This window comes from Aythya ferina, assembly GCF_964211825.1.
Source record: "Aythya ferina genome assembly, chromosome: 5".
Lineage (NCBI taxonomy): Eukaryota > Metazoa > Chordata > Aves > Anseriformes > Anatidae > Aythya > Aythya ferina.
In genome coordinates, this window is record NC_140301.1 from 41,310,747 (window position 1) to 41,322,122 (window position 11,376).

At 54.4% G+C, this 11,376-nt stretch overlaps 1 protein-coding gene and 1 long non-coding RNA gene across 4 annotated transcripts; one reads left to right on the plus strand and one right to left on the minus strand.

The window, feature by feature from the left end:
• Nucleotides 1–150: 150 nt before the first annotated feature.
• Nucleotides 151–8,510, minus strand: LOC311438240. Its single transcript, XR_014694022.1, has 2 exons — nucleotides 6,404–8,510; nucleotides 151–1,274 (listed from the first exon to the last, which is right to left on the minus strand). It is a non-coding gene; the product is annotated as an uncharacterized lncRNA (long non-coding RNA).
• NKX2-1 (NK2 homeobox 1) lies at nucleotides 3,697–11,187 on the plus strand. Of its 3 annotated transcripts, none has more exons than XM_084522413.1 (3): nucleotides 3,697–4,009; nucleotides 8,523–8,899; nucleotides 9,637–11,187. In XM_084522413.1, the coding sequence occupies exons 2-3, from the start codon at nucleotides 8,533–8,535 to the stop codon at nucleotides 10,305–10,307; spliced, it is 1,038 nt and encodes a 345-aa protein (XP_084378539.1). In that variant the 5' UTR covers nucleotides 3,697–4,009; nucleotides 8,523–8,532; the 3' UTR covers nucleotides 10,308–11,187. The 3 variants fall into 3 exon arrangements, with proteins under 3 accessions (XP_084378539.1, XP_084378537.1, XP_084378538.1); XM_084522411.1 differs by having other exon boundaries at nucleotides 3,761–4,028; XM_084522412.1 differs by lacking the exon at nucleotides 3,697–4,009 and adding an exon at nucleotides 4,171–5,508.
• The last annotated feature ends 189 nt before the right edge of the window (nucleotides 11,188–11,376 follow it).

Below are 11,376 nucleotides of genomic sequence, written 5' to 3' on the forward strand. Positions count from 1 at the left end.
AAGATGAGTGAAATTTTTAACTTCATTATGTCTATCATCCAAAGTAATTTAGAAGATAGTCCTGCTACATGGAGACTCTTCTGCACTAGAATGCTAATAATGATTAATGTCTGGGGAAACAGAAAATAAAGCTGCTAGCAAGGACTTGCCTTAGCACATGTTTTAGGATTTTTATTTGAATAGAAAGTACTATTCTAATTCAAAGTTAAGATACTTCTGGACCTTCAGAAACTTCTTGGGTACATTTTTTAGTTACAATACAGATAGGCTTTGTTTTTGTCTCTAATTTTTTGGTCCTTCAACCCAAGTGAACCTCAAGCTGAACTTCTTTCTTTCCTTCTTGTTTATCAACTCCAGGAAAAAAAGTTTCTGCAAGGCTGAGCCTGTCTTTTATTATATACGTGAAACATTTTGGTCAGAACTCAGTTTTAAGTGGACCTCTACTGCCAACCCTGTAGTATTATGGGAGACAAAGAATCCTGAGCTATGGGTTATTAATACATCAAAGGGAAGAGAGATCAGTGCCAACAACAACAGAGGAAGGTGGTGTTGAAGTGAATGAGCAGAATATACTGTTTTTATACCACACTTTGAAAGATATAGTACTGCAGGGTAGTCCGACTGATGGAGCCTGATCTAAGCCCAGTCTTGGCTTCCAGGATGTTCCATCTGACCCCATTATCTTAAAGGCTATGAAAGCTGTTGTCAGAGTAGTCAGATTCCTTCTGTGGGGCAGGTCTCACAGCCCAAGCTGATCTTCCTTGACATCTATACCCTGCACACCTTCCATGTATGTCATGTACATCTTCTTGTACAAGGAAGGTCTGAGACCCTGCTTATAACAGGAAACTCTCGAGAGGGTGGTACCTAAGAGCTGAACTAGTGGAAGCTAGTAACTGAACTGAACTCCTTCCTGGCAAGAGGAATGCACCTGTTACATCAGTACTCTGGGCCATATATATGTCAGAAGCTAGTTAGCAAAATGCAGGCCTGGAAACAATGCTTCAGAATGTACAGCTTTGTTAATGGGTTTGGTAGCAGGACCAATAAAGTTCATTGTTGGGTTTCACTACAAATGACTCCCTTTGTGCTCAGCTTTTTACATCAGCTTTTAACTAGATCTACCAGTTGTACTAGCCAGACTGAGGGCATGATCTTCCCAGGAGATTCTGGTTCCCATGAAGTGAAAAGGAGACTTCTGAAATATCCCTAGAATTGCCCTTGGGCTTCTGAAATGGTCCTCTTTCCAAAGGAAACCTTCTGTGTCCTCTCTCCTGAGGAAAGAAAGGAAGAAAATCAAGGCCAAGAAAGTTGTAGTTTATTTGCTTTTAAGACTCAGGGGTGATGTTGACTTTAAGGCTCATGTGAGAAATAAATCCACCTGCTATTTACAGTAGGCAGCTTGGTCAGTCTGGCCCTACCAGACCTCAGCTCACCAACCCATCTCAGCTCTACCTCTGAGGCCTTCAGCCCCCAGTGGCATGGCAGATGCCATTCCTGGACTGTGAGGAGAGCATGGGGCAGCCAGGCTGTCCCTGCAGAAGGGGAACAGAGCTCAGCCCTACAGACTGCATCCATGGGAACCATGGGCTCAAGGGAAGGAAGCAGACAGGGAAGAGGGACCGTCACTCCCAACAGGCAGGATTTGAGTGAGATCATTTGTGTATGTGACCATGAATTGGCAAGAGCACAATTTGAAACAGTTGACTATGCTTTTCAAAAGTGAACGCTTGGAGCAGGCACAAATTTTCAAACGGCTCCTCTTGATCAAGGCTAATCACAGATACTTCCCGAGAGGGGGAATAATCCTGCTTAAAGGCCAAGCTACCTCTATGGGTTGAAGAGGAGCTGCAGCAATGTTCAAAGAAGCCAATCCTTCCCTCTAGATCTGGAGCAACGCACAGATGAAACAGCAAAGAGTGCCAAAGACCCACCCAACACATCAACCTTCTACGAGGAATACTGAGAAAAATCCCATCCTGTTTCTTGCTTTCTTTATCTCATCTTGGCTCGCTGTCTCTTCAGGGAGAATTTCGACAACAAAAGGTAGGCAGGGACAGGCGGGTGCAAGCCCCGCTTCCCGGGCCGGGGCTGCACTTCCCCCGGCTGCCAGCGGAGGCTGCTGTGGGACGCCTCCTCCCGGAGGCCTGCGGGGGTCCGGACCCGACACAGAGCTCCCGGGACACGGCTGGAAGCCTCCTGACCTCCGCCGGAGCCTGGGGAGCACGAGTGCGGTGTCCCACCTTGCAGCGATTGCTCTCGCAGAATAAATAAATAATAACAAAAAAGCCCAGACGAGGGCACAACGGGGCAGCCCGCAATTCCTGCTGAGTTACAGCCTTTGAAGGAACTCAGGCCAAGCTGCAGGCGGGGGAGTAGAGGGGACAATGAGGGGAGACCTCGGTGCCTGAGAAGCCTGGCAGCCGAGCTGCGGGTAGATGAGCCGCGGAGCCCCGCGGCTGGGGGGCCCTGCCCGGTACCTTGCGGCAAAGAGGAAGGGCCGGGGCCGCTCGCAGCCCTCCTGTAACTTGCCCTCGAGTTTTGCTGGGAAAACAAAAGCAAAGCAAACAATTCCCTTCCCCCAGCCCGAAAATAAAGCTCGGGCACCACCCGGGCTGGTCGAAAGGGCTCCATTGTCGTTTTTAAATGAGATATCTTTGCAACCGCTCGCCCCTCCCCGAGCCAGCGGGGAGCCGCCCGTATCCCTGGAAGCGAGAGGTAGTGGGGAACAAAAGGCAAACTCCGAAGTGACATTGAAAATAAAAGGGAGCTTTGGTTACCCCCAGGGAAAGGTCGAGGGGGAAAGGTCGCCTTCCCGCCAGCGCACGTACTCCCGGCGGGCGCGGGGGAGCGCCCCGGCCCCAGTCCCAACCCCAGTCCCGGCCCTAAGAGCCCTGCGTTGAGCCCTTGGCCCGCAGAGAGCTCGGGGCAAGCAGCGGCTCCCCCATCCTCTGACCAGGGCTGCCCGGGGGAGAGGGAAGGCTTCGGAAGCAAAGCCAGGGCACCTAGGGATCCCATTCCCCCGTGGGGCCCCGTGCCCGGGGAGGGCAGGGCAGGGTGCCAGGCCAGCCACTTGCAAGCCGAGTTCCTTTTGGAAACATTTGCAGGCGACAGGACTGAGGACAAGATATGTATGCGTAAATATATGCTCCCGCATACCCACTCCCAGAGGCATGCAACCCCCAGTATGTGTGTGTGTGTGCATAACTGGGTGTATATACACAAGCACGTAACTCCCGAGTTATCTAATATAAATTACTGATAGCTGTATCTAAAAACTGATAAATAGTTCGATCCTGGTAAGATTTTGTTTGCAAGTATGTAGCGATAAGAAGTGTTTACGTATGTATTTGTACCTATATAATTCATGCCTATATTTTTAAGTATCAAAAGCACAACTTTCTCCAAATTTTCTCAGCAACCACCTCCGCCGAAATCCCCTCCTGACTCGGCCGTATCAAAGCGGCTTTGGGGCCACACCGAGTCCTGCATGCACGCAGTGACAGTGTGGCGACAGTGACAATCTACGGACATTAAGGGACTCAGACGTGGACTATTAGTAGGGTCAGCTCGCTAACTGAGAACTATAGCCGTGCCAGGGCAGCTCGCGGTTCAGACGCGGCTCGGGTGCTGCTGCCGCCGCCCGCCCGTTCCCACTGTTCCCACTACGGACAAGAGCACCCGCGCCCCCCCCGGGGCAGCAGCGGAGCGGCGCCGGGCCGAGGCGGCTCCAAAAACCCTGCCCTGGCACCTGGCACCTGGCCCCTCCCTGGCCCTCTTGGCCGGGAACGGCCCGGCGGAGGAAAAGCCGGGGGGTCGGAGGATTAGGGCAGAAGGCTTCGGCCGTCCGCCAGGAATTGGGGAAGGAGGGGCGAGGGCTGCGAGGAGCCCGCTCTGCCCTCGCACGGAGCCCTGCCAGTGGGCCGAAGGGGACCGACTGGTCACGGAGGGGCCCCGAGGAAGCCTGCGTGCGAGATGCTCCACGCCCTGGGCAGCTGGAGGAGCAACTGTGCGTGCGCTGCGGAGGGGTGAGGATTTTCGGCTGGGGCTTTGGCTGGTTCACTTGCTTGCTTAGATTCCCACGCCAGGGGACGAGGTCGCGACCGGTACATGGCAGATTTGCCCCCAGCCTAATGAAATAAGCAAGGCGGGGGGTAGTTGTCCCGATGAGCTCAACGGGCAGTTTTTCCCCCCACCCGCTCTCTGTGACGAGGGGGTGCTTGCAGGGAGGGTGCCAGTGTAGGACCCTGCCTCACACGCCCTGGCATGTGCTGCACAGGCAGGGAGCGGTTCCCGGCGCCCTGCCCGGGGCCGGCAATGACAGCGACACAGGTCCGCCCCACGCAGCGGCTGCAGAAACGTCCCCTCCGCTCCCTCCTTCCCGGAGTGGGCTCTGGGCAGGATGCTGTGGGAGCACGCTTCGTTTGCGGGGACACGGCACGACACCGTGCATCAGGGCCCGAGTTTCTCTGTCGGATGGAAGGGAGATGAATGGAAGGGGGCGTCGGGTGTCTCTCCCCTCGTCCAGGCGTAGGGCTTTGGGAGGAGATTTTAAATCTGTCTCTGGGTGCGTTAGGCTGGTGCTGATAACCGGGATGGAAGAGAGAGTTCCTCCCCAGCTCTCCCCGTGCCCGCTTGAAGGCTTTCCCAGCAGGGGCTGAACCCTCCGCACAGCCCCTGAGTTCCGCTCCAGGGACACGCAGCGCCGGGTCACGCGTGTCGCAGTAGCACCCTATGGGATCACGGGGGCCTCGTCCCCTCATGTTAGGAACCGGTGCCTGAGAAGTGAGACTGTCGAGGTGTCGAGGAAGGCTTCGCCCCCACGTCGCCTGGGCCCCTGCCCTCTGCCCCCCGAGCCCGGCTGCCCTGGGAGGGATCGGCACCTGCCTGGTGCGGGGCCGTGAGCTCTGCCTGCGGGGGAAAGGTGCAGGGCCGCCACCGCCCGCCGAAGGGGCTCGGAGGAGGGGGATAGAGGCTCGGGGCAAGGAGCTGAGCTGGGCGCCCGAGCGGGCAGAAATGACCCCCCCTTTTCCATCCCCCGCCCGGCGAAATGGGTGGCAAGTCCCGCTGCAGCCCTTCCGCGGCTCTGGCTGGACGAGCACATTTGATTCCCGTTGGGGAGGCACAGCGGCTCGCATAAAAAAGACATTGTTGTCTTTGGAGAGCCCTGCGCGCACTTTCAAAAGCTGATCCTTGAGTTCCCAGCCCCCGCAATCCAGTTGATGAGGAAACGCGCTGCGGTCTTGGTGGCACCGTTTCCATTGGGATTGGCACCATTTGATTGACAAAGTCTCCCATTCTTCCACCTCTCGAGTGTTATCAAACGGATTGTGTGGGGTCAGAAGCTATTGAAGGGACGTCCGTGTAGCCGCATTCTGCAAACACGGGGTGAAGACCGTGCCTTTCTCATGAAAATGCTTCCACCAGGCAAAACGCATCTCATCTTCCCTGCTCTTCTCCTTTAGCATTTCCTTTTAACTCGAGCGTTTTACTAAGCAGCATCACCAGGTAAACGAGCGCATCACCAAAAGCAGCCTAGGCAGGACCCTGTCGGGTCGGCCACCCCCCGAGGGGAGCGGGAGACAGCTCTGGAGATCGAAACTTGGGTGGAGGGTTGCAAGGAAAAGGGTGAGCGGTCGGGGCAGAGCAACAGCAAGGAAGCTTTCTCACCGTTTTCCGCGGCTTGACTTGCCCTGGCAAAGTTAATTTTGGGGCGGGTAAGAAGGACCAGGGGCTGACCCGCTTCTCTTCCACTGGATCTATCCAGAGGGGCTAAAAAGTGCTGCTGGGACCCTGAGGGGTGTAGCTGTGCTCGTTTGCGCGCCGATGTCCTTACAAATAACCGATCAGCCCTGCCAAGAGACTTTCACCCCGCTGCCCAGCCAAGGCGGAATGAAGAGCTCTCGCTTTAACTCCCCTTTACAAGACCCCGCGCAGAGCCAAGGCAGGACTCCCTCGGGTTAATCTCCTTGAACAGGCTTTCGGAGCCGATTTAAGCAGCGCTCCTTAGAGCGGGGGAATCAATAGAGCCGGCAGTGAAAGCAGCGGCCGCCGCCGCGTCCCGGGAAGACGCAGGGTGGGCGGTGGGCACCGGGCACCCAGCGCTGCCCGCCCCCGGCCCCGGCCGCCCCCTAGCTCCATCCCCGCAGAGCAACAACCGCTGCCCCTGCCCCACGCAACCCTCACCAGCCCACATCTCTGACTTAAATCCACCTCAGCCTTTTGGAGGATCCTTTTTTTTTTTTTTTTTTTTTTTTTTACCCTCCATCCACCCCTTCTTTTTTTTTTAAGGTTAATAAAAGAGGCACGAAGCTGATGTGTGAGAAATCAGGGGCAAGCATAAACAAAAACAAACAAACAAACAGGCAAGGTCGAGTGTCTCTGTAAGAGCAAAACAGCATACCTTTCTGAAAAACACGCGCAGAAAGAGGGGAGAAAAGGCGGGGTGGTGGTGGTGGATGGAGAAGAAATGCTCCAGGGATCTGGGAAGGTAAGATCTAAAGATCTGCAAAGAAAATGGGACATGGTAAAAGCAGCTGTCCTTGTAGCCCAAAATCGCCCTTCCGTGCCCTTTGTGGCCCAGCGGACCCACACCAAGCCCACTTCGGGGCACTTGGGCCAGAGGGAGCTGGTGCTGAGGCAGCTGAGATGATGTAGGAGAGATGAAGGCCTGATTGAAGGAAAGTCCCCCCGATTATATTTGTGTGGAAAAGCTCACCTCTTGCAGAGCTCTAAAGTGTAATCAAGGCTGAGGCTTACACTTGAAGGATGTTAAATCTCATACGGGAACCTACTTTCTCCTAAACGGTTTCTTGCCTACTGAATGAGAGCCTCCCAATTGAAGCAAAATGATCCTTATGTACTAATATCAAGCACAGTCACAAAGCGACCGGCTATTTATGCTGCCACTTTAGACAAAGATATTTAGTTATTCCCGGGTAGCAAGTGCACTTTTGCATTTTTAAGCACAAACCAGCCGAGCACAAACATATTTACAAGTGCAATTACTAAATAGTTACTTGACACTTCAAAGTCACTGGGTTAACTGTACCTTCGCTGTAATTTTCTTAATATTCAGGTAATCGCTTTATGAAATGAGTTTCCCAGGACCGTAGGCCGGGGTATTGAACACTCAGTGGAGGTTTCTCGTTCCCCCCCGGGAACACCCCGAAATATAAGCTTTGAAGATGCTGGACAACTTGGGAGATTTCTTCAAAGACCCATGTGACATTAGCTGCTGGCTGCATGTACATGTGTGTGGCTATGAATGGGCTCGCTTTTGTTTTCACACCGGATCCGAGAACAGATCCGAAAGTGCCAGAAATTGCAGTTTATTCGAAGCGGCGGGGAATTCATTGGCAAGGTGGTGTAGCAGATGACCTGAGAGGTTTTCTCCATCCAGCTCCCGCGCTATATAAATAACCTTAGAAAGCAGCTTCAGGTTCAGAGGGACCACGAGAGCCTGTGACAGTCTTTGCCTTCGAGAATACCGGGCGACATTTTGCGCTAACCTATTTTTCAGCAGTGTGTCGCTCCAGACAATTAAATTACTGCTCATTTTTGCAAACTTGCATCTTCCGCCTCTCCCTGAGGTTTAAAAAAAAAAAAAAAAAAAAAAAAAAAAAAAAAAAAAAGCCCTAGGTGAACGGAACTTGTGGTTTTAGCGAGAGAAACAATCCTCGCACTGGGGGTCTTGCACTGGGGGTCTTGGAAGACATAGGCAAGGCTCCCGAGCTGCTAAATCCCAAGTGCTGCTCAACCCCCAGCCAGCCGAGGAGCCTGGCACTCGGTGCGGGCTGTGCGGGGCGCCGGGAGCGGTGGCCCTGCCCCGGGAGCCGGCCCCCGGAGAGCCGGCTGCGGAGCTCCTCCGAGCAAACTTGGTGGGGGAGAGAGGAACTCGGTCCTTCTGCTCACCAGCATCCAGCCCTGTCTCCCCAGCTCTCACAAAGGCTGGGCTGACAGCCTTGCCACCCGGGAGCTGATTTGAAATCCTTTCACCCAGTCAAATGGGGGTCTTTTCGCATTCATTGCCTTCGATTCCCCGTCTGCAATATTGCCACCCCCGAGAAAAATAAAATGAGTTCTGCTCACGGGGTCTCTCTCTCTTTCCCTCGCCCTGCCGCTCTCTCTCTCTCTCTCTCTCTCTCTCTCCCTCTTTTTTAAAGACATAAAAAAAAAAAATCCTGACAAGTAAAACTTAAAGGTGTTTACCTTGTCATCAGCATGTAAGCTAATTATCTTGGGCAAGATGTAGGCTTCTATTGTCTTGTTGCTTTAGTGCCTATGCCCCGCCTCTGGTGGCAGCCTAAAACCTGGCGTCTGGCTAAAACAAACGAAAGGCAGCCCTGAGCCTCCACTCAATCCAATTAAGGCGGACTTCGTCCACTCGGTTACGTGTACATCCAACAAGATCGGCGTTAAGGCAACACCAGAATATTTGGCAAAAAAAAAAAAAAAAAAAAAAAAAAAAAAAGATTTGCCTCCCCTTCCTTTTTTTTTTTTTTTTTTTTTTTTTTCCCCAGCCGCCGAATCATGTCGATGAGCCCAAAGCATACGACTCCTTTCTCAGTGTCTGACATCTTGAGTCCTTTGGAGGAAAGCTACAAGAAAGTGGGCATGGAGGGCAGTAACTTGGGGGCTCCCTTGTCAGCCTACAGACAGTCTCAGGTTTCTCAGCCGGCCATGCAGCAGCACCCCATGGGCCACAACGGAACAGTGACTGCCGCCTACCATATGACAGCGGCAGGGGTCCCCCAGCTCTCCCATGCTACGATGGGGGGCTACTGCAATGGGAACCTGGGCAACATGAGTGAGCTCCCGCCTTACCAGGACACCATGCGGAACAGCGCTTCGGCGACAGGATGGTACGGCACCAACCCGGACCCCCGCTTCTCCTCAAGTAAGTGAGCCCGGGGCTGGGTGGCCGGCGGGGGGTGCCTGCGCCCCTCGCCCCTCCGCACCGCGGGCGCCGGGGGCTCCGTGGCAGGGCGAAAGTGGGTCCGGATCCCAGCCGCCCCCCCCTCCCCATTCCTCCCTCTGCCCCTGGATCGTGCCCCGTCCCTTCTCCACCGGGCGGCTTCGCCGCAGCCTCCCGGGGCTGCTTGCGGGAGGAGGCAGCTGGGGACCCCCGCGCTGCCGGGGCGCCGGAGCCCGGGGCTCGCCGTCCAGTGCGGGGGGGGAAGGGGGGGCGGCGGCTGCACGGCCGGGGGGGCCCGGAGGGAGCCGGCTCTGCCCGTGCCCCTGGGCGCCGCCCGACAGCGGGAGGGCGAGAGGGAGCCGGAGGAGCAGGAGCCGCATCCCCGGGGGCGCGGGGTGGCGAGCGGGCGGCCCGGCCCCGGCGGAGCCCCCGGCCGCGGCGGGCTGTCACATCCAGGCGCCCCCCAGGGGGGTCGGCCCGGGCAGGGCGAGGGGCGGGCGGGAGCCTTTATTCGGCGGGGCAGGGCCGGCCGGGAGCCGGTCCCGATCCGGCGCGGGGCGCTGGGTGGGAGCGGGGGCGCCCCGGGACCCCCGGCGGGGCCGGGCTGGGTGGCGGGGGCCGGGCCGGGGGTGAGGGGCTGCGGGGCTGGGGGGCTGCGGGAGCGCGGGGGAACCGAGCCGAGCCGAGCTGCTGAAAGCGTGCCGCCTTCTCCCTTGCAGTCTCCCGCTTCATGGCGCCGTCCTCGGGCATGAACATGGGCGGCATGGGCAGCCTCAGCTCCCTGGGGGACGTGAGCAAGAGCATGGCCCCGCTCCAGAGCACGCCGCGGAGGAAACGGAGGGTCCTTTTTTCCCAGGCCCAGGTTTACGAGCTGGAGAGACGTTTCAAGCAGCAGAAATACCTCTCCGCCCCTGAGAGGGAACACTTAGCCAGCATGATACACCTCACCCCGACTCAGGTCAAAATCTGGTTCCAGAACCACCGCTACAAGATGAAACGCCAGGCCAAAGACAAGGCTGCGCAGCAGCAGATGCAACAGGAGAACGGCTCTTGCCAGCAGCAGCAGTCTCCCAGAAGGGTGGCAGTGCCAGTGCTTGTAAAGGATGGCAAGCCCTGCCAAGCAGGCTCCAACACACCCACAGCAGCGATCCAGAGCCATCAGCAGCAGGCAGCTACAACAATCACAGTGGCTACCAATGGCAACAGCCTCGGACAGCATCAGAGCCACCAGACAAACAGTGCGGGGCAGTCTCCTGACATGGGACAGCACTCGGCCAGCCCTTCCTCTCTGCAGAGTCAAGTCTCCAGTTTGTCTCACCTAAACTCTTCTACTTCTGACTATGGCACTGCCATGTCTTGCTCCACCTTGCTATACGGTAGGACCTGGTGAAAGGATTAAACAAAGCAAAACAAAAAAAAAAAAAAAGGAAAAAAAAAAAAGAAAGCAGATTTTCCCAGTCACGCAAATCTCTGTCCTGTCCAAACTGCTGGGTGTTTTTCTTTTCTTTCTTTTTTCTTTCTTTTTAAAAGCTTTTTTTTTTTTTTTCATTTTCATTTTACTGAGTGGTTCTCTGAGGACCCATAAGAGAGAAAGGGAGAGAGAGTGACTTTATTTTTTGGTTTCGATTTTGTTGTTGCTGTTGATGATTTTGGGTCTTTCTTTTTTTTTTTTTTTTTTTTCTTTTTTTTCCAAGGTTATTGTATGGGTTGTTAAAAAATTCTGACTAATAACCACGGAGCAGTCTGCAGAAAGGGGACCATCATTAGGCATGGTCTGAAGGCTTGGATTTCAGATGTACACTTTGCCAGCGTCTAGGACTTGCATGTAAATATAGAGATTTTGGGGGATGGGGTGGTTTTCCCCAAAAAAACATTCGCGTCACCCAGACACAAGAAGCAGCTTCCCCCCTCCCCCCGGTCTCCTCTCCCAGCCCCGCCGCCAGGGCCAGAGGATGGAGATGTGGAGTCATCAAAGGCTTGGCTTTTATTTTCCTCCTTACGTTTGATGTGAACCTGTAGCTGTATAATGCTGTCAAAAGTTGGACTAAACCCATAGTTTTTAGTAGCCTGTATATTTTGTTGTAAAAAGAAAAAAAAAATACAATCAACCAAACCAACCCCCACCTTTTTTATGGACACTGATCGCCCCGTCGTAAATCCTCTGGCAGTTTGTTATTTGCGCACGCCGCCTTTTCCTGTTGTAACTTATGTAGATATTTGGCTTAAATATAGTTCCTAAGAAGCTTCTAATAAATTATACACGTTACGAATATTCTTTTTTTTTTTTTCTTCCCCTTTGGTTCCCCCTCTTGACCATCCCTTCCCCGCATATCGTTATTTTTTTTTTAATTATATTTTTTTTTTATTTTATTTTTCTGCTTGATGGAAAAACAAACCGGGATGCTGCCAAACCCGAAAAGCCCCTGCCCCTCCGGGGCCTCGGACCCCGCTCCCAGAGG